This window comes from Coccinella septempunctata, chromosome 1 (genome assembly GCF_907165205.1).
Source record: "Coccinella septempunctata chromosome 1, icCocSept1.1, whole genome shotgun sequence".
Lineage (NCBI taxonomy): Eukaryota > Metazoa > Arthropoda > Insecta > Coleoptera > Coccinellidae > Coccinella > Coccinella septempunctata.
Window position 1 is genome coordinate 31,715,630 of NC_058189.1, and position 22,319 is coordinate 31,737,948.

Sequence of the window (22,319 nt, forward strand, 5' to 3'; positions counted from 1 at the left end):
CGAATACTACCCAAAGAGATGGAAAACTGCAGAAATGATAGTTTTCAACAAGCCTGGAAAGGAACGGAAATTTCCTCAAAATTATAGACCAATCAGCCTACTATCAGCACTAGGAAAAGTCGTCGAGAGGGTTATCGCCAAAAGGCTGAATGAGGAAACAGAAATGTTGAAGATAATCCCACCCGAACAATTTGGATTTCGACGAGAACACTCGACTGAACTCCAATTACTACGGCTCATAGAATACGTCACCGAAGGAATGCAGACAAAACAGGCCACAGGATTAGTTCTGATGGATATCGAGAGAGCTTTTGATAGAGTATGGCACGAAGGCCTAATCTACAAGATGAAAAAAGCAGGATATTCGACCAAGCTATGCAAGATTATAAGGAACTATCTGAGGAATAGAAACTTTTATGTGAAGATAGATGGAGCAACCTCTCAAACCAGACAATTGGAAGCGGGAGTGCCTCAAGGATCGGTACTTGGACCTCTGCTTTACGTAATATACGTTTATGATATCCCGAAGAATGCTAGGAATATGCTCACCTTGTACGCAGATGACACAGGAATAGCGTTCAGACATCGACGCCCAGAGATCATACACCGGTGACTGCAGGAAGCCATAGATGAATTACTCAAATGGTGCATCAAATGGAAAATCCAAATCAATGGAAGAAAGACTCAAGCAATATTACTGCAAAAGAGAAGATTGAGGATGGAAGAAAACCTTGAAGTTGATGGACAAGAGGTTGAATGGAAAAATGAAGCAACATACCTAGGAGTGACGCTTGACAGAGGACTTACATGGAAAAACCACATCAAATGTGCTGTTGATAAAACAAAAGCCGCAATGAGTAAACTTTATCCACTCATAGGCAGAAGAAGTCATATGAATAAGAACATCAAGTTGACGATGATTAAAACTATTGCGCGACCACAACTCACATATGGATCGGCGGCATGTGGCTTCGCAGCCATGACCCACATCAAGAGAATACAGGCCACTGAGAATAAACTCCTTAGAATGGCGATGGACGTACCCTGGTTTGTTAGGAACAAACAAATCTACAAGGACTTGGAATGGGAACCAGTTACAGAATTTATGAAGAGAAAGGCGGAAAGGATATTCGACAAAGCCAAACAACATCCAAATGAGGAACTACGAAGATTAGTCGACTACGATCCAACAGAAGAAGCTAGAAGGTCAAGAACCTACCACCGAAGACCGAGAGATCAGTTAAGGATTTAAATGTAACCAAAGAAGAGCTTAACCTATAAAAGCTATAGGCAGCATACAACTATCAACACGACTATGATCGTGTGAGAGTCCAGAAACCATAAGAGTCAACTGGTTAATAGGCAAAATGCCCGGAACCTATGAAGAAGCAGTTAAGGGTTTTTAGTGGGTCTCGAGCTCAGAGAGTGAGAATCCCCACACTGTTCCCCCTCAGCAGAGGGTGTGTTCGTCTGTTTGCAGATTTTCCCCCTGCTACACAAAAAAAAAAAAATAAAAAAAAAAATACAAATTACATATGTACCCATTGAAGGACAATGTTGGCAAAGAGTACTTAATAACGAGATTCGTTAATATCAGCCATGAAATAGTATGTCCTCAAATGAGGACGCAGTGACCGAAAGGGTTAAGAAAAGCATACCTTACATTTGGAATGTTGTTTGATTGCGCCCTTGACTTTCAGCAAACTATGCAAGTAAAGGAATGAAGAATATTGCTTCAACCTCTTTTGCATGATCACATAACACATCTGTTAAATCACCCTTAGATGAACACTGCGTGAATGCATCCTATGTAGAGCATTCCATATCAAAGAACACTATTTCCATGCACCTGTAAATTTACACCTATAACTTGCACCTTTCACAGGCATCTTTGTAGAGGGAAACCATAGAATAGTTGGGTTTGGGTGATCATCACACCTGCCTCACTAACGGGTGCAGAGCCCTCCGACTAATTATTTGTTGGAGATTCTGACCTGAGGAGACCCAGAAATTGACCGAACCAACAACGAGAAGCCCAACCTTGAAAGGACCGAAGAAACCGAACCATCATTAAGGTACGTTTTTGTATGCCTTTGAGATACCATCACTTGTCAGTCATCTCTTAATTGAAGTATTTAAGACTCATTGCTTGAATTCTTAACTTTCAGTAGACTTTATTTGAACTTAGCTAAGTATACAGGGTGTGGCGTAATGAATGGATAATATTGAGCCTGGGGGTAGAGGACTCTATGGCGGTTCAGAAAAATATATTTTACGTTTAGTAAAAGTGCCTTAGTTTTCGAGATATTGGAGATTTTCGAAAATTCAAGAGAATTACACCTTTCGCCACTCGTTTTGCAGGCAAGCCTACAAATGAAGGAATTTTTTCAAACTGTTTTTTGGATAGTATTCCTGGATAGATGATCTATTGAATGTAATTCATTATTTTTGAGGCGCATGAATAGTTCTTCATGAAAAAAAAGATCTAACTCAACTTTTTCGTTTTGCTAATTTTTTTCATAAGTTCAACCTATCGCGGTTTAAAAAATAATATGATCACTTGAGAGCCAATGCAAGAAAAAAATGCCCGTTTCATTGAGATTCCGAAATGGTATAACTCTCTGTATTTTCAGCATTTAATACAAAATAAATTCCTATTGCAATCAGTTGAGGCCTAGTTTAATGTAAACTGTGTTTCTAAAATTTTTAGCAGCTAAAATCAAGAAATGAGAAATGAAAGCAGAATGAAGCAATCATCTATAAGAAGGTATAGAGCATTTACTGAAGCTCATGATGGTGGCCTCTTGGAGAATCTTTTGTGATATTTAATTCAATGAAACGATACTCATTTTAAAATTGTTGTTAGATATGAAATAAAGCTATGACTCATTAGAAAGTGTAGACTATAGAGCATGTATCAGAACTCATGGTGGCCAATTTAAGCATCATTTGTGATTTGTGAAACTTTATCCAATGGAACGATATTTTAAAATTGTTATTTTTTTTCGTTCTCTTTTATTATTTAACCCCAACGTTGTGAAATCAATATTTTCAAGTTAATTTCAAGTTATGCATTAAATTTCAGCATTTTTGTAACAAGGGTCTTGACTCAATGTAATAAAAATAACCTAATTTTCAGCTTTTTTTCTTAATTACAAAAGTGCTAGACCAATTGGTCGAATCGCGTCTTCAACGCGCGATGAAAAATGGGTGTCCTAATTCGGAACGCCTATTCGAGCGAATAGATGTGGTCGGTCCGATCAACTCACTATAGCGCGAGCAGCTCTCACTGCGCAGTTGCTGTTTTTCAAGATAAAATGAGTTCTAGAAACGAAGATGCTGAATTTTTGCTAGGAAATTTGCACTTTCCGATACTTTTCGCAGAATCGGAGTTCCAAATGAGAGGAAAAAACTAATGAAATTAGTTAGAACCCGATTCGAATTAGGTGAATTTTATCATCTTTACCGAGAGCTGAGAAGTCAAGAAGATTTGTTTTTTCATTACACGAAAATGCCAACTTCAACATTTGACTACATTTGCAAGGAAATTGAGCGAAGGTGCCGTCATAAAGTTACTAATTTTAAAATTGAAATTTTTTTCGTCGTCAGTTACATGAATGCATTATTTCATCAACTCACTTCTGAAATTAAAATCCAATGAGCATAGTTTCTGTAGAAAATTTCTTGAAATTGTATCGTGGTTACCTCGGAGAAAACTTATCTCGAGCGCCAGCTATTCTTTTCACTAGAAATAATAGCAAACCTACCAGAGTAGGTGCTATCTAGGGTGGTAGCGATAACGAAGTAGTCAAAATCAAATTATGTACTAGTTTATTCACACCTTCGGAAACCGATTATATGTACAACGGAGATATGTGTAGGTATGAAATATGAGCGAAACTATCAGCAAACATACATTTGGGAAATTCTATCCGGTCACGAGCACTTTATAAAGTTTATACCGGGTACAGTGAAAAATCAAAGGTTTTTCAATAAAATGCGCCAACCAGAACTGACGAAATGAATACTACGGATGACCTCGCAAAGTGAAATGACTTGCTATACGGTATCGGGATGTAATTAATTGTATTTCTCCAATGACAAGAAACACAACCAGGGCGGATCTATTCGAGACTTTTATTCGCTACCCCAAGAGCTATAACGCTCTATGACTGATAGCGAAGAAAAGGTCAATATATAACACAACTACGGGATTTCACTGACGACGAGCGGTATCTCTTATTCTCTACCCCAAGGGCTTACGCGCCATAACTGATAGAAAAGAAGAGATTTCGGATTCAACACTTATGACGCAGAACGCGGACAGGGAGGTGGACGGGACTTCCTCTTCAGTACCCCAAGGGCTTACGCGCCATGACTGATAGCGAAGGGAAAAGTCAGACCCGCGAAACAGGGTAAAGAACGATAAAATATAACAGAAAGCGATACAGTACAGCAGTGTCAAAGAAGTAACCGGTGTAGGTCTAATTAAGAAACTGAACGGTAAAGACGGGGACCTACCTCCTTTATTTTAGGCACTCGCGGAAAACCAACGAAAACTAAAAATTAATTTCTAATGGCACTAACTTCGTAATACGAAATTTATTCCATAAATTTGTTGAACGGTTGGGCACGCAATCAAAGTCGAATCGCAGAAAAGAACGGAGCGTAAACTAACTAAAGAGACTGAAGTAGCAGAGAATCAAAAGTCAAAAGTAGAAGTAACAGAGAATCAAAGTAGAAGTGACCGAAGTAGAAGTAGAAGAAGGGAAAAATCTGCTTTTATTGGCAAATCCCCCCACACGTTGAAATCTGAAAATTCCAGAATGCGACAAGAGTGAAAAACGTCGTCAGCTCCGGTTTATCGCATATCAACATCAGAAAAACGTCGAAATCTTCAACGGCATGCAAGAAAAACAAAGTTAAACACAGATAAACGGTTTTTTACATTTACTCTGCCTATCGGAATGAACATACTGAATATTTGAGAATTAAATATTTTCAAAGGCGGAAATATGAAAAGAAAGGAATGCACTAAAATGAACTTCAATTTTCCTCAGAAAACTGGGATTCATTACAAAATGTATTGAACCTTTTTCATGCAAACGCATCATACTGATGATGATGCCTTATTTATCCAAATTGAAATATTCTGACAAAAGCGAGAATATTATGTTTAGCCTGTTTGTATATTCAAATATAATAACAACAATATTTATGAAAGGTTTCAAAGATCTCTTTTTAGCTACAAGAAGAATAGGATATTTCATCAGCGATAAGGTTTTCGATTTTGCTCCTCAACCTCAATTTTTGGACTATGAAGCCAACGGTTTTAAGAAAAGGGTATCCTAATCGACAGCAGTTGCGTATTCATATTTTATCTTGAAATCACCACTTCATTAATTAGCTTTTTCACAAAGTCCATCCTCTCCAACGTTCGATAGCGCGATCAAAAACAAACTTGCTTGTTCTGGAGTGATCAATCGCATTGAACGCTCGAAGTCGGTAACCAATTCGGTCACAACCCTTCATACGTATAGGTTGGTATCTAGGCGTTGAGGCGATGTACTCGACGCGATATCGATACAAACAAGTGCGAGCGTCTTCCTGCATCGCGCGAGCTAATTTTGTGCTGTATTAGGACATCCAGCTTTATTTGTTCACGTTTGATTTTTTCATCGCGCGATCCAACGCCATCGCCCGATCGCGCGATCCTTTGCCAATTAGGACATAGGGTAACGAATCTTTACAACCCTCAAACATCATTGATTTCCGCCTTGGAGTTTGATATTTGTCGAAATAAAATCACCGACTTAGTTGAGTCCCTTCAGAATTTCAATTACGATTATGCGGCTGACGAGTTTGCACACTTTCCACCAGATTAATATACATTGAAGGAAGGCTGGACTTTATTGTCACGGCAGACAAATCACAGTTACAACCAATTTGAAAAATGAAGGTGACTACAAACAAGTCTTTGAAAACACTGGGTGGGCTGCGTAATAACACTTATCATGGACAGCTACAGACATCTAACCCAGATCAAAGGCCTGGAGGTGCCCGGTTCACCTGAGATGTCACCAACCGAAGAGGTCTTCAAGGGTTCAAACATCAACTATCGACTTTGGAGATGTGATCGATCCACCTACAGCAGTCAAATTTCTCACGTACTGGTACACCTGTAAGGAATTAAACATTAGAACAGGTCATGAATGAGACAAGGCAGACATGTAGAGCATTACTGCGACAGTTGCCGGCGATAACTCCCACACTGTCACAGGACTGTATGACAATACCACCTCAAGGTCCGAACAAAAAGAATTGTACCCGAAGGGTGTCTTTTTCGCACTTACCTGCACATTGGGCAAATGCTGACCAGATAGTTACCACAGTAACCTCATGAGCAGATTCGAAATCTAGGTCGTCAGTACCAACCGTCGATGTTCACAAACGGAACATTCTTTGATGGCACTGATATTGTAACAGGCTTTCTTGAAGAAGTAGAGAGGCTGGCCGAATCTCGTTGATAGATAAGGAATTTCAACATATGCGCCTAATGAATATTGAATATGTTGTTGCCACCCTGTATACAAGGGCCCCATTGTTAACATATTTTTGCTCAAGTCAGCATTTTCCAAAACAATATATAAGTAGCAGCATGACGCTCTCAGTTCAGTTCAGATCGTACCGTTGAGATTGATTCTTCATTCATATCGCATAGTTCAAATTAATTTTCGTACCTATTGATCTATTTCTGTACCTTGTGCCTTCCAAATAAATTAATTAAAATAACAGTGCGTTATCCTTCGAAAAGTGACAACCTATCAATCTAATAGTGTTAACCAAAGGTTTTACGGAGCTTTACCTCAATAAAGCTGCCCTGGTGACAGCGACCCTGCTTTCTGTTAGTTTTTTTTTAAAAACTAAGTTCGTTCCGAAAGGAATACAACACAAAAATTGGTGACAGAGCGGTGGGATACCTAAAAGAGAGCCAGCAGAATACCTCAAGGAAAGCCAACAGGACATCTGAAGAAGAGTCTACAAGGACCTGCAGGATATCTACTGGAGTGCAGTCGCCGTGTTTCTTCAGTTTAGTGCAGTGCAGTGATTGTGCAGTGTCACTCGAGAAGAAGATCACATCTTGACCGCCTCTCTATGAGCACAGCTCTTAATAGGAAAAGACCCCAAGCTATAAGCCAAAGCTGCTTCCCTCTTCTGTAACTGGATCTCAAGATTCACCGGACTAGCGGAGTCTACGCAGAAGAATCCACCTGTGTAACTGGATCCTAAGATTCACCTGACTACTGGAGTCTACGCACGGGTTCAAATTCCTAATTCCCTCGAGAAAAACGTAAGTCAATTTTCTGTTTATCAACCATCATTTATATAATCGTTCTCAAGTGAAATCAATTTCCTTAAATCCTTCATCATGTCAAATCCTGAAATTAAGAATATTCCTCAAAATGACGATCTCTCTGACGACGAAAGTTCTTCAAATAATCTCCCAATAACAGTTCTCTTTAAGTTTATCAAACCCTTCGATGGAAATCGATCTGAACTCAATACCTTCATTCAAAACACAAATTCTGCTTTTTCACTTGCTTCGCCTGATCAAATCGATAGTTTATTACTCTATGTTGTATCACAACTCTCAGCTAGTGTCGTTAATGAATTAGAATTATCGGATATAACTTCTTGGACTCAATTGAAAATTCGTTTGAAACAATTTTATGGCCAAACGAAACATTTAGTTCAAACGCACGAAGAACTTGAAACCATTCGACAAACGCCATATGAAAATATAACTGATTTCTTTAAACGTCTGGAAAAAGTGAAAAACGAATGCATTCAAGCTGAAATCTTGAGTTGTTCTCATCCTGACGAACTTCCGGGATTGAAAAAATCAATTCAACAAACTGCTCTTCGACGGTTCATCATTCATTCCAAACCAGAAATAAGTCAAATGCTTCGAGCTAGAAATATAGGTGATTTGAATGAAGCTTATTCTATTGCTCTTCAAGAGGAAAAAATTATAAATTATACTAAATCTAAATCTAATTCTATGAATCGTATTACCAATCAAAGAAATTCTTATTCAAATAATCAAAGAACCTCTTTTCAAAATAATCAAAGGAATGGCACAACTCCTAATTTTCAAAATCATAACTATAAACGTAATTATAATATGAATAATAGACCTCCTAATCCTTCGAATGAAAGATATAATTTCGTAAAGAATAATTCAAACGTTAATAATCATGCCTCAACTTCTAGACAAAATAGTCCTCCTAATTATACCTTAAATCCAAACGCTCAATCTTACAAGTTTTGTAATTATTGTAAAAAATCAGGTCATATAATATCAGAATGTAGGAAACGAGAATTCAACAATTCTAAAGTCAATCATTTAAACGGGGAAAGTTCGGACCTGAAGAATGCCCAGGATTCCGACGAAATCATTCAGAAGGCATTCAATTAAATTCAAAAATACACAGTTCTCACAATAAGTCTAATATTCTTCATGACAAATTAAAATTTCTAAAATTCAAAATCCCAAATTCTCCTAAAGAATATGTAACTCTTTTAATTGATACAGGAGCGGCCTGTTCCATTATAAAACATGATGCACTTATTCCTAGCCAAACTCATCTTGATAAAAATGATATTGTTTTATTGAACGGAATAAATCCTAATATGCCTATTAATACAATTGGAACAACGGAAATATCTTTGTCAATATCGTCCATAAATATTGTTCATAAATTCAATGTTATAAACGCTGCAAAAATACAGACTCATTTCGACGGGTTGCTTGGTAACGATTTCTTCCAAGAACAAAAAGCTATTCTTAATTATGCAGACAATGTTGCAATCATAAACGGACACCCTATTCGTTTCAACAATGAAATTAAAGAAGATAAAATAATCATTCCTCCTCGATGCGAAGTTATTGCTGAAGTCGATATTGTTGGCAATTTGAGACAGGGACTCATTGAGAAATTAACAATATGTGATAACGTTCTTATACCCAATACTCTTGTTACAAATGATAATTCAAAAGCTCGTATTCCAATTCTCAACTTGAATTCTAAAGAAGTCACAATAGACAGACCCGTATTGGAAATAATTGAATTCTTACCGGAAAAATCTATAAAATTAAATCTCTCAACTAACTATAATCAGAATCACTCAAAAAAAGAAGCGTTTCAAAGAAATAAAGTTCTTGAAGAAAATCTTCGATTGAATCATTTAAATGAGGAAGAAAAAGCATCCATTATAAAAATTTGTCATAAATATTCAAGCTTATTTTATCTACCAGGCGATTCCTTAACTTCAACACCAACATTAAAACATGAAATTCCAACATCATCTAACATTCCAATCTCTTCTAAAATTTATCGATTACCTAAAATTCATGAAAAAGAAGCTAATGAACAGATTCAGAAAATGCTCGATCAAGATATCATAAGACCTTCTAATTCTCCGTGGAATTCACCAATTTGGATTGTTCCTAAGAAAAAAGATGCATCAGGACAACAAAAATGGCGATTAGTTTGTGATTTTAGAAAACTTAATGAAATAACGGTCGGTGTTAGTTATCCACTTCCTAATATTGAGAGCATATTAGATCAATTAGGAAATGCAATCTATTTTTCAACTTTAGATCTCGCATCAGGGTTTTATCAGGTCGAGTTAGAAGAAAAAGATAAATTTAAAACGGCTATAGCTACTCCATCAGGACTTTACGAATTCAACAGAATGCCTATGGGACTCAAAAACAGTCCGAGTCGTTTAGCAAGACTTATGAAAATTGTACTATCCGGGCTCCAAGGTGCTAAATGTTTTTGTTATATTGATGATATAGTGGTTCATGGTTCTTCATTAGAAGATCATAATTCGATGCTAGAAGATGTTTTTCGTCAATTACAAATTCACAATCTTCAATTACAGCCGGATAAATGCGAATTTTTATGTCGAGAAATAACGTATCTGGGTCATCATGTATCAGAAGAAGGTGTTAAACCCGATCCAAACAAAATCGAAGTTATTAAAAATATATCAGTTCCCAAAAATCCTAAACAATTAAAATCGTTTCTAGGTCTTATTGGTTATTATCGGAAATTCATTGAAAACTTTTCCGCTATCGCTAAGCCATTACATAACTTACTGAAGAAAAATCAAAAATTCGAATGGACAAAAGATTGTCAGAAGTCCTTTGAGAAATTTAAAGACATCCTTACCAAAGAACCAATTCTCAAATTTCCTAATTTTTCAGAAACATTTATATTAACTACTGACGCTTCAAACGATGCTATTGCTGCAGTACTTTCTCAGGGACCTATTGGAAAAGATTTACCCATCAGTTATTATTCTAAGACTCTAACAAAATCTGAAAGAAATTATTCCACGACAGAAAAGGAATTATTAGCTATCGTTGAATCTTGTAAACATTACAGGCCATACCTTTATGGTCAAAAATTCATTATTTGCACAGATCATAAACCTTTAGTTTGGTTGAAAAATTGTAAGGAACCTTCAAGTCGCTTATTGAGATGGAGATTGAAATTAATGGACTATGATTATGAAATAGTGTATAAGAAAGGAAAGTTGAATCAGAATGCAGATGCTCTAAGTCGTTTAATTCAAGACAATAATAATGAAATCTCATATAATGACTTCATGAATAAATACGAATCCAAAACCATACAGAATTCTTCCAATATTCAAGAAAAGCTAGGCGATCTTTTCGAAGCGCCACCTAATCACTCTCTAGTACATTGTGTATCTCAGGATTTTAAAATGGGTAAAGGAATTGCATTAATATTCAAAACTAGATTTGGACAAGTAGATGAGTTGAAATCTCAAAATAAAACTGTAGGACAAGTGGCTTATATTAGTGATCAAAACCGAAGAATTTATTACCTCATAACCAAAGCTCTCTCTTTCCAAAAACCTACTTATCAAACAGTTTTCAAAGCACTAATGAATCTCAAAATTTTATGTAAACAAAATAATGAATCACATTTAGCTTTCCCTCGTATCAGTTGTGGTTTAGACAATCTTTATTGGCCAAAAATATTTGATATGCTTAAATACATTTTTCACGATTCGTCGATCAGTATAACGATATATAATTTACCTGATGAACACAGTAAAAATTTTGTTTATTCTATAGATGACGAAGACCTCACGTTTGAAAACTTCAAAAGCTTTCATCAAAGAGAAGTTAAAATTCCTAAACCTAAGGTTGTTAATACGCCATTTTCCAATATAAAAACATTTATAATTCCAATGTCATGCGACTACTCAATTTCGAACAAATTTCTTGATTTTATAAAAACTCATTTTACAGATCTTCCAGAAAATCCTAAAGTTACTGATATAATAGCAAAAAAGTTAACTCATCAATTTATTTTTGTTCTCTTTCTGAAAGAATATAATGATCAATCTGTAACATACGAAGATTTATTCGCAACTTTCGTTAATCTTAGGCTAATGCTCAATTTTAACAACATAAAAAAGTTCACGATTCCAAATATAGCTCTTTTTAAAAATAATTCAATAATCCGAGAAGATACCTTTTTCAGTCTCTTATATTTTCTATTTCGTGACTTTGAATATGAAATTTTATGCGACGAACGAATTAATGTAAGTGATGAAAACTTAATAAAGGAAATTTTATTCGAAAATCATGATTCACCATTAGCTGGACACCAAGGATTTGAACGCACATACGAAAAAATAAAGAAATTCTATTTTTGGGATAATATGAAAGATCATATTCGGAAGTATATAAGGAGATGCAAAATATGTCAAAAATCTAAAACTGATTTCAAACATAATAAAAGTCCTATGATCATTACAACTACCTCAACCAAATTCTGTGAACAAATTGCCTTAGATATAGTTGGTCCTCTACCTATGACGAAAAATAATAATCGCTTTATATTAACCATTCAAGACGATTTAACAAAATTCATTCAAGCTTACGCTCTCAACATACATGATGCTGTAACGGTAGCAATACACTTTCTTAAATTCTGTACACAATTCGGATTTCCAAACAATATTCTCACAGATCAAGGCGTAGAATTCACATCGAAAATATTCAAAGAAATAAATAAATTAATGTCGATCAAACATAAGCAATCATCTCCATATCATCCTCAAACGCAAGGATCCTTAGAAAGAACACATCTAACTCTTAAAGATTATTTCAAATGCTATGTAAATAAAGACTCTAATAACTGGGATGAATTCCTCAACTTTGCAACGTTCAGTTATAATACCTCAATACATAAATCTACTCAAAAAACCCCATATGAATTAGTCTTTGGACAAAGGGCTCGAATTCCGTCACAAATAAATAATCCGAAAAATCTCAATAATTATTCAGAACTAGCTACTGATATCACAAATAAATTGAAAATACTAAGAGAAACTGCTCGTGATAATCTTCTAAAGTCTAAAAATAAATCCAAGGAATATTATGATAAAACTCACAATAGAACGTATCAATTCAATGAAGGCGATCTTGTACTTCTTTATGACTCACAGTCGAAAGCGAAAAATAAGAAACTAGCTCCAAATTACAAAGGACCTTATAAAATAGAACAGATACATAATAATCAGACAGCAACATTGAGAATTAGTCCTTCGAAACTAAAAACTTATCATTTTAATAAATTGAAACCTTATGTTGTTGCAGATAATGACGAAAATAATTGTTCTCCTCCAGTTATTCACTTTCCAAGTCCTTCTTCAAGCACATCAGTATGAAATCAATCCTATCAAATCATCCTCCGGTTTACTATATCATAATGTTGGTAAGGCACAAATATCAAACGAAAAATATATAATTCTTACATATCATAACTTAACTCATTTCAAATATCAAGTCGTACAAATATTAGGTTTCTACTCGAACTCTATTAATCTATGTGATATCGCAATGGCAGAGCATCTTTCTAATGACTGTAAAAATCAATTAAGTTACGTGAAAACCAAAGTTACAATAATTGAGGAAATTTATAAAATTATATCTCATCAAATTAATATGCCAAGAAAGAAACGTGGCTTATTTAACGGCGTCGGGACGGCTATTAAATGGTTAACTGGTAACCCAGATTCAGAAGACGCTCAATTTTATTCAGATGCAATAAATCAAATCATAAATAACGAAAAACAAACTGATGTTCTAATGCAGCAACAAGTATCAATTCTTTCATCTACCATTTCTAATTTCAATAATTCATTTTATAAAATGAACGAAAACATAGGAATCTTAAATAAGAACTTAAAAGAATTTAATCAGTTCTCGAAGGATCTTAATAATATTCAACATGCGTATGAAATAGAATCTCAAATTTCAAATCATCTTATACTGCTCATTGAAATGACTGATGAACTCCTATTCAATTTGCAAAATTACGTGAATGATGTTTCACTTATACAGCATGGAATAATAAATTATAGAATTTTGCCTCCAGAAGTGCTTTATCGAGAACTTCTGAAAATCTCTACTAATATTTCTCTTCCTATTCCTTTGAGTATCGAAAACGTTTATTACTACTATAAAATCATGAACTTGAAATCTTTCATAAAAAATAGCTTACTAACAATTGCATTCGAAATACCTATTTCTTCCTCACAAGACCTCGATCTTTATCAACTATTCTCTTTACCACACCCTCATTCTGAAGATAATAGTTTATTCTCTTATATCGAGCCATCCAAACCCTTCCTACTGATTTCACCTATGAGAACAAATTATTTGTTGGCTGATAAATTGGAAAATTGCATTGAATACCATCCGAGACAGTGGATTTGCAATCAGATGCCAACCATGAAGAAAATCGACTCTTCCTGTGAAGTACAACTGCTAATGAAAATCGTCAACAAGATTCCCGACTCCTGCATGAAAAGAAATATCATAGCCGATGCTGAAATCTGGCACAAGACCGACGTTAATGAATGGCTGTTCTCCCTATCCAATCCAACTCGAATCTCTATCATCTGTGGTGAAGAATCCTTAAAGCAAGAAATCATCGAGAAGATGGGTATTCTAAAGCTCAACTCACACTGCAAGGCATTTACTGATCGTACAAGTCTAGAAACCAGCGCAGTACTAGCTTCCCTAAACTCAAGTTATGATATTCCATCTTCAAGTATAATACAGGACGATTGCTGCCAGAAATTGAAGAGAAATCTCACTGTCCACGCAATTCATATGGAACCAATAAAATTAACAAGTGTCAACCTCCACGAACTCAAGTATGCTCAACACAAGCTAGCAGAATTCGATGAACAACTCCAACAACAACTGAATAGGCCTTTCATCATCCAACACTCTTCGTGGGTAACAACAGCCCTATCAATTACATGTGGTACCATTTTGCTCATTGTCCTCTACAATTTTATGAAATGGTGTGGATGTTTCCAAATTCTCCGAGGAATCTTCTGTTGTACCAAAGAGCCTAGAGCCATAGAAGCAGGTCCATGTTTCCAGATCTTCAACCAATGTCACAAAAGACCAATACAGCAACCAGTTCAAGTCTACTGCGATACAGAACTCCAACGTCTTAATTACCCAGGTTCCTCTGAGACAGAAATCCGAGTATCGAGACCAGAAGACGCCTCCAGCAGCGGGTCTCAAACACAGAGAAGAACAAACAAGACATTAAAAATTAATCCTCATTAATTGTTGCAATTTTACCATATATCTTATATATCTTACTCCTTTATATCTTTTCTAATATCTCGTTCAATTTGAAATGTCTTAATTTCTTGATAATTCTATGCTCTCATTTTTGCACTAATTGAGTGTCCATAATTTATTGATTTTAATCTTGATATCACTGAATAATTTAATTAGAATATATCTTTACATTTTAATACCTCATGTAAGGTGTCATACTGCTTCAGAATTCTTATTTTAAAGATTTTTGCTTTTCTTGCACATCAAAAATCTTCTTTTAGGGGGGAGATGTTGCCACCCTGTATACAAGGGCCCCATTGTTAACATATTTTTGCTCAAGTCAGCATTTTCCAAAACAATATATAAGTAGCAGCATGACGCTCTCAGTTCAGTTCAGATCGTACCGTTGAGATTGATTCTTCATTCATATCGCATAGTTCAAATTAATTTTCGTACCTATTGATCTATTTCTGTACCTTGTGCCTTCCAAATAAATTAATTAAAATAACAGTGCGTTATCCTTCGAAAAGTGACAACCTATCAATCTAATAGTGTTAACCAAAGGTTTTACGGAGCTTTACCTCAATAAAGCTGCCCTGGTGACAGCGACCCTGCTTTCTGTTAGTTTTTTTTTAAAAACTAAGTTCGTTCCGAAAGGAATACAACAATGTACACTGAAGCCAGTATGTTCTTGGGAATAAACCAGTACGCATCTCATAGTCATTTAATAAAATAATAATTCGTCAAGTCTCAAATATCAAGAAACGATATTTATTACATGGTGTCAGGTGTAGAAATTATACCTACAACGAAATCAATAACAAATATTATAATTTCTTCGAATGGAACAAAAACAGATGCCGAAATCCATTAAGATGTCCGACGATGCCGATGGAAGAGTCGACCACATGCCAAATTTGAAACCAATCAATGAATTAATTATTTCATCGAGTGAGAATAATGCATCAAATTGGAAAGAATGGTGGGAAAATTTCGAAATATACTTATTAGCAACAGGATTGATCGATTCCTCAGAATGCCGAAAAATTGCTGTCATGTTGCACTCCATTGGTTCCAAAGGTAGACAAATTTTCAACTCATTCAACATGAAAATCTCTGATACAACTTTAAATGATGTTAAAATTAAATTCGACAACTATTTCGAACCTCAAAAAAATCTCACCATGTTACGTCATACTTTTTTCACTAAAACACAAAAAGTGAATGAAAGTATAGATAATTTCATAACAGACCTTGAAAATTTGAGCATGAAATGTGAATTCAAGGATCTTCGAGAATCTTTAGTCAGAGATATATTCATCGCCAACATGAATTCTCATCTTACGAATATACGCCAACGTCTACTGCAGGAAGTCGATATCTCTCTTCAAAAAGCTGTTGAACTAGCCAAATCTGTCGTTCTGGCTCAACAAAATTCAGAGAAAATCCAGAAGGAGTCCATAGGAGGATCAGAACAAGTCCTTTTTATTAATAAAAAGAAGTTCTAGGTGTCCCTAGAACAGGTTTTTGAGTCAGTGTATGAATTACTCAGAAAGAATGCTAGGAATTGATTTATTTTCAGGAGAGGTACATTCAAGAACTGGGAAAATTTCTGGATTCAACTGTATACAAGCATTTCTACCAGTCAATTATGAGGAGCCTCTGTTGAAGGAGATAAAGAGGCGAACAGGAGGTTCTGAAGAAGAGCTACTGCTTTATGTTACCCATATGCAGAACTCATTCCACAAGATGCAGTATACAGCGATTTTTGCAAGGCCTTCGATAGGGTCAATCATATGGGATTCGATGGTTCCCTGTTGAATTGGCTAGAGAGTTTTTTGCGAGGACGCTCCTTCTCTGTGCGTTACCGTGGTTGCTATTCAGAATCAAGTGGCGTCACCTCGGGTGTTCCTCAAGGCTCCCACTTGGGTCCACTTAACTCAACGATGTATCCTCTGTTTTTCTTTATAATTTTTTTCTCTTGTTTGCCGATGACCTGAAGATATTCAAATCTATTTCTGGTTTCGAAGATGTTTTGCGTTTGCGAGCAGATTTGCTTAGATTTTCTGATTGGTGCGAGCTCAATAGACTGGAACTGAACTTGTCAAAATGTAATGTGATTACTTTTTCTCGAGGGAGCGAGCCTTCTTTTAGCTATTCTCTTTGTGGTGTCACCCTCCAAAGGGTTCACGTGGTCAAGGATCTGGGTGTGGTGCTTGATTCACGCTAAATCTTCGATGAACATGTTACCTATGCCAAGAAAAGAGTGTTGAAGTTGTTAGGGTTGGTTCAGAGGAATAGAAGAGAGTTCTCCATTGAGATATATATATATATATATATATATATATATATATATATATATATATATATATATATATATATATATATATATATATATATATATATATATATATATATATATATATATATATATATATATATATATATATATATATATAACTGCTGAGCCTGATCAGTTTCAATGCACCTTCGAGGACGTCTTGTGTAGTCTTGTATTTTTATCCTGATCCTGTCCGTGCCAACTACCGCAAGCATTTTTATATTAATAGATGTTTAACACGCTGTAACAGTATGTCACCTACTCTTCAGTTTTTTGGTATATCATTATCGTTGTTTGAAGTGTTAGTTTTGAGGTTGTTGTAGAGTTTAAATTTTATTGTATGCAGTTTGTTTTATTTTTCTTTATATTACGTATCAAATGGGTTGTACCGTTCATAAATTATGCGAAGCATAATTAATAAATAAATAAATAAATAAATAAATAAATAAATAAACTGAAATATGCAAAACCGTCCGAATTGTAACAGATCCAACTCATCCGACAGAGGCTGATCCCACCCTTACAAGGAAAAGGTTTTAGACTTGTTTCAGTGACAGATGAGCTAGTACGCCCGGCCACCCACCAAACCAGGTTTCGTGGATGAACCTTATCTGACATACAGTCCCCGTCAACTGAACCGATATTAAGCTAGTTTCTCGCTGGATACCAGAGATCAGGTACATAAAACGAATGTTACTGAACACGTGGTATCCGTCCCGCTGATATCAGATAACTAGACACGACTTTCTCCGCCGGGGGAAAGCCATCCAAAATCACACAGATCAAGGTAGTCAATAGCTCGACAAGAGGAATCACACCTTCCGAATTCTGGACACAGAATTAAAAACCGATTCAGTCCTAAGCACCGCCACCCCTCAGTCAAGCATACAATAGCCACGCTGACCGGACAGAACCGATGTGGTGGATAAAGCCACATGCACCGAAATTTTCGCAGGCCAGCGAAGATCTTTTGTTCTCGATGCCAGAGGGAAAATATTCACTCACGAGATTGTCCGTGTTCGGAAAACTGAAGAGGTCCACTGGCGGTTAACTGGCATCGACCACCTGTAACAACAAAAGTCCGTTGTTAGAGGTAAGAATAGCTAGAGAATACTTCAGAGCATTAATAGATACCGGGACTACCAGGAGTTTCTGCAGTCAGGCAGCAACACAGGTGCGATACTGCGTTTTCACAGGTGTGTGAAAACGAAGAAATAACAGAACTAACAATGATCTATAGTTTCGCAGTAATAGCGAATGGGCAAACCACAGTCACGCTGAAGCTATATACCACCACAGTGCAAAGTTTTGACTACTCACTGCTTGACTTGAAATTTCTACCCGTACCAAACTTACGGGTTGATATTATTCTGGGAATGGAAATGCTATCGACATTCAAGTTTGCCGTCAATTTCAGTACCGCCGAATGCTTCCTGGAAGGCCGACTGATCTCAAAACCGATGTTACGTCTGGAAACCACTACAGAAGTTCACACCATCGAGAGACATCGGTTCTAACTGACGGAATCTCAGAAAAAGGAACTGGTGGCATTTCTTGCAGCAGAATTGTAGAAGTTCGAGAACCTACATGGTACAACCGACCTGATTGTAGACAAGATCGACCTGAAACCGGGCTCCGAACCAATCACGACCACAAAACACGAAAATGCAGGAGATCTTCTATCAGGAAGTGGACCGTATGTTGGCGTAAGAAACCTAAGAAACTGCCCATCCTGTTAACGGTACAAAGTATCGCAACAGAAGACACCTGAAAAACGTAACCACACAAGATGGCGGATGCCTCATTCAAAGAAGTCTGTACGGATATTCTTGGCTCGCTCCCCTGGTACAAGAAGAGAACTTTTTACATTGTGCTGACGCGTGATCGTTTTACGAAGTGGATTGAATGCCGTCCGCTGAGAAAAGCCACCGATAAAACCGTTTATTCGACCCTATCCGACTAAGTTATTCTCCTATGTGACTGTCCGAAACTAGTAATATCTGACAATGGGATACAGAATGTCAGTTAAAAAAACAGTTTCCGAGGACTGAACATTCCTCACCGTTTCACCCCTCTGGATACGCCCCCTTGCAACGCTATAGAACGAACCAATCATCGCACTTTGAAAGCTATGATAGGCCAGTTCTTGGGAACAGAAATTAGGTGCACTAACTTTCGCCCTGAAAATTATTTATGAAATTTATGAAATTTATTTATGAAGAGGAAAGCTGAAAAGTTATTCGAAACAGCGAAGGAACATCCAAACGAAGAACTCAGGAGACTAGTGGACTACGATCCGGAGGAAGACAGAAGAAGAATGAGAATTTACAAAAGGAGACCGCGAGATCAATTGAGGAGAGATTAAAATGAGTTCGAAAACTTATTAAAACTATACTAAGAAGAGATATCCGAAATGGACGAACATGAAAACCCTAGCACGACAATAATGTGCAAGAAGAAATTAACCGATTAAGGGATAAATGGTTTATAGGCAAATGCCCGGAACCAATAAAAAGCAGGTTAGGTTTAGTGGGTCGCGAACTCAGGAGAGTGAGTAACCCCACAGTGTTCCCTAGAAATGGATTCCTCTGGGCGAGAGATAAAGCCCCGTGTTTTCACGGTCGCAGATTCCCCCTGCTATAAAAAAAAAACGCCCTGAAAACTGCCAAGCAGGAATCTACAGAATTCACGCTAGCATTTCTGAACTGGAATTGATAGTTCCAAAGGCAATCTATTCTACAAACACCCAAGATTAAGACAGAGGAGACAAACAGAAACCTAGAAGAAGAATGATTAGATCTTACTCACCGTACTGACTAAATCCTTCATCTTCAGGAGGCCTATGGGTAAGTCCATACCAGGTTGTACCGTGCCTTGGACCAACAATCTCACAATTACAATATCGAAGGGAAGTTTGTTTTCATATCAGTGACAGACTTTTACGCCGTGCTAATCCGCCGTTGATAGCTTTGGAAAGTTGGCCAAGTTGGCTATGAAATTCTCTGGTCCGTATACCGTTGTAAAAGTGATCTCCCCGTTATTTTTGACTTGAAAGATGTCAGTAGTAAAAAGATCAGCTACATTCATGTGAAAGATCGAAAACCGTTATATCAGTCAGATCTTTAGTAAATTCATAGTATAGCAACCGTTTGGAAAAAAATACATTTGTCACCCAGTTACCGTTATTATGAATCCGTTCCATCACATCTGATAGATCCAACCTGGCCAATGCCAGTGTTGTATAAGTCAAGTATCTGTTTCGTAAAATTTTTTCTGTTCTGTACAATTTTGTATCCCAGACCTATCTGAGGAAACCTACAACAGAAAATTGCGTTAATTCACTGAAGTTCATGAACCGTTACCGTTATTCAAGTTTTCTGTACTCATTGTATGAGTTGGGAGAGATAACAATAAACGGGAAACATCCATTTTGTCTGGCTCAATTCCCTCTGTAACATTGTTATCGTTGAATACATACTGACAGTGAAGAAAATAATAAGGCCGGTTTCATAATCAAACCTAAAGTCCCTTTAATTTTAAAGCCCCCTTTAACCCTACTAAAAAGGACAGTAAAGGAAGCTTTAACCCTTTCAGGCCCAAATTAAAAAATTTCATTCAAAATAAACTCATATTTTGAGGTCGAGAATACATGAAATTCAATATATTTCATTGAATATCTATTTGCAATTTTTTTAAATGGTGGTTTCTACATGTAACGACCAGGACTCAACTTATAATACAAGTAATATTATTATTTCTTGTGGAAGGCAAGAAAACAGTTTTTTCTGTCACCTAAGCAAAGACCAACTTTACACTCTGTACAGCGCCATTTTGCAGAACTATTGCAACCCAATCCAAGAGGAAGCCTTTGACTTACCACTGTTGCAGCTGTTTTGAGATGTAACCATAGGGACGCATGGAATATATATTATTAGAGGTGGTTTCATAGTGAAACCACTAGGACTGAAAGGGTTAAGCTTAAAGTGACTTTAAATTTGATTATGAAACTGGACGTTAGGGACACTGCTTAAACCAAATAACTACACTACCCAGGTAAGCTGGACTGTACTTTAAGTGAAATAAAGCATTATATTTGTATCGCATTATTGAACTGATCGACTGTGCCTACCTGTATTTCCCAAATTCCACCGTAAACATTATAGTGGACAATATATTGGTCTTCCTATTGTCCTATATCCTATAGTTCCAGCATACTGAACTCTATTTTTTCTTTCTTAATCTCCGATGAGAACACAAGGAGAGGTACATCACCGCAACAGGGGAGTCTACGACGCCGTTCCATGTTTCAGACGGCCCCGGATGATTTGTCTTTGGGGCTGCTGCCGAATGGCATGTGTCTATCACTCACTCTGCAAAGTCCACCCTGAAATGGTAAAAAATAATACAAAGAACAAAAAATCGAAATGGTACTCACTCGGAGGATTCCATCATGCCCTGGCTCAAAGATTTTCAGTCGTCCTTTCTGCTGATTGAAATAGAACTTCGAGTTGAAACGACGCGGTTGGACTATAGGTCAATAAAGGTAGTTTAACGCCGAAAGGCCATGAAATATAACGAAATAAATGGGACTGGCAGAAATCTATACCTTTAGTAGATATACCATGGAGAACGTACCGACATTGATGGTGAGTAGCGATAGACTGGGTTTCGCTTTTGTTTGGGCTCGTCAGTATCACATAACTCAACCAAGCAGACTGAATGGAGCAGATGCGACACCGAAGTAATAAATAAATCGATGTGACGTTCTCCATTGTATATTGTAGTTTGTAGATTGTAGATTGTAGACCCCCATTTTATAATAATTTTTTAATCGATCTGGTAAATTATTGCAAATTATATTATGAAGTTGCTCAAGGATGTTCTCAATACTATTTTTTTCAGCATTTGTTGAGTACTTTGATTTAACTAACCAAGCTTTTCAAGCATATCCGATAACCTCAAATTAATTTCTTTTGTCGTGAATAGATCAGTAAAGTTCGGACACCTTGAGAAGGGCCCACTTTACATTTGAATGTTATCTGATGGCTCCCTTGACTTTCAGTAAACTCTACAAGTGAAAGAAACGAATAATATTGCTTCAACCTATTTCCTTATGATCACATGATTAATCTGTTAGTGCACCCTTTAATGAAAACCCCGTGAATGCATCATATGTAGAGCATTCCATATCATAGAGCACCATATTCATGCACCTGTATTTTACACCTGTCATATGCACCTATAACTTGCACCTTTCAATATACACATCGGCGGAGGGAA

At 36.5% G+C, this 22,319-nt stretch overlaps 2 protein-coding genes across 3 annotated transcripts in view; one reads left to right on the forward strand and one right to left on the reverse strand.

The window, feature by feature from the left end:
• LOC123322616 (GTP-binding protein Di-Ras2) overlaps nt 1-22,319 on the reverse strand; it is a 413,354-nt gene that overhangs the window by 155,473 nt on the left and 235,562 nt on the right. The gene's annotated exons all lie outside the window — the stretch shown is intronic.
• LOC123322855 lies at nt 6,663-14,701 on the forward strand. The gene is made up of 2 exons (XM_044910911.1): nt 6,663-7,351; nt 12,710-14,701. The coding sequence occupies exon 2, from the start codon at nt 12,713-12,715 to the stop codon at nt 14,699-14,701; it is 1,989 nt and encodes a 662-aa protein (XP_044766846.1). The 5' UTR covers nt 6,663-7,351; nt 12,710-12,712.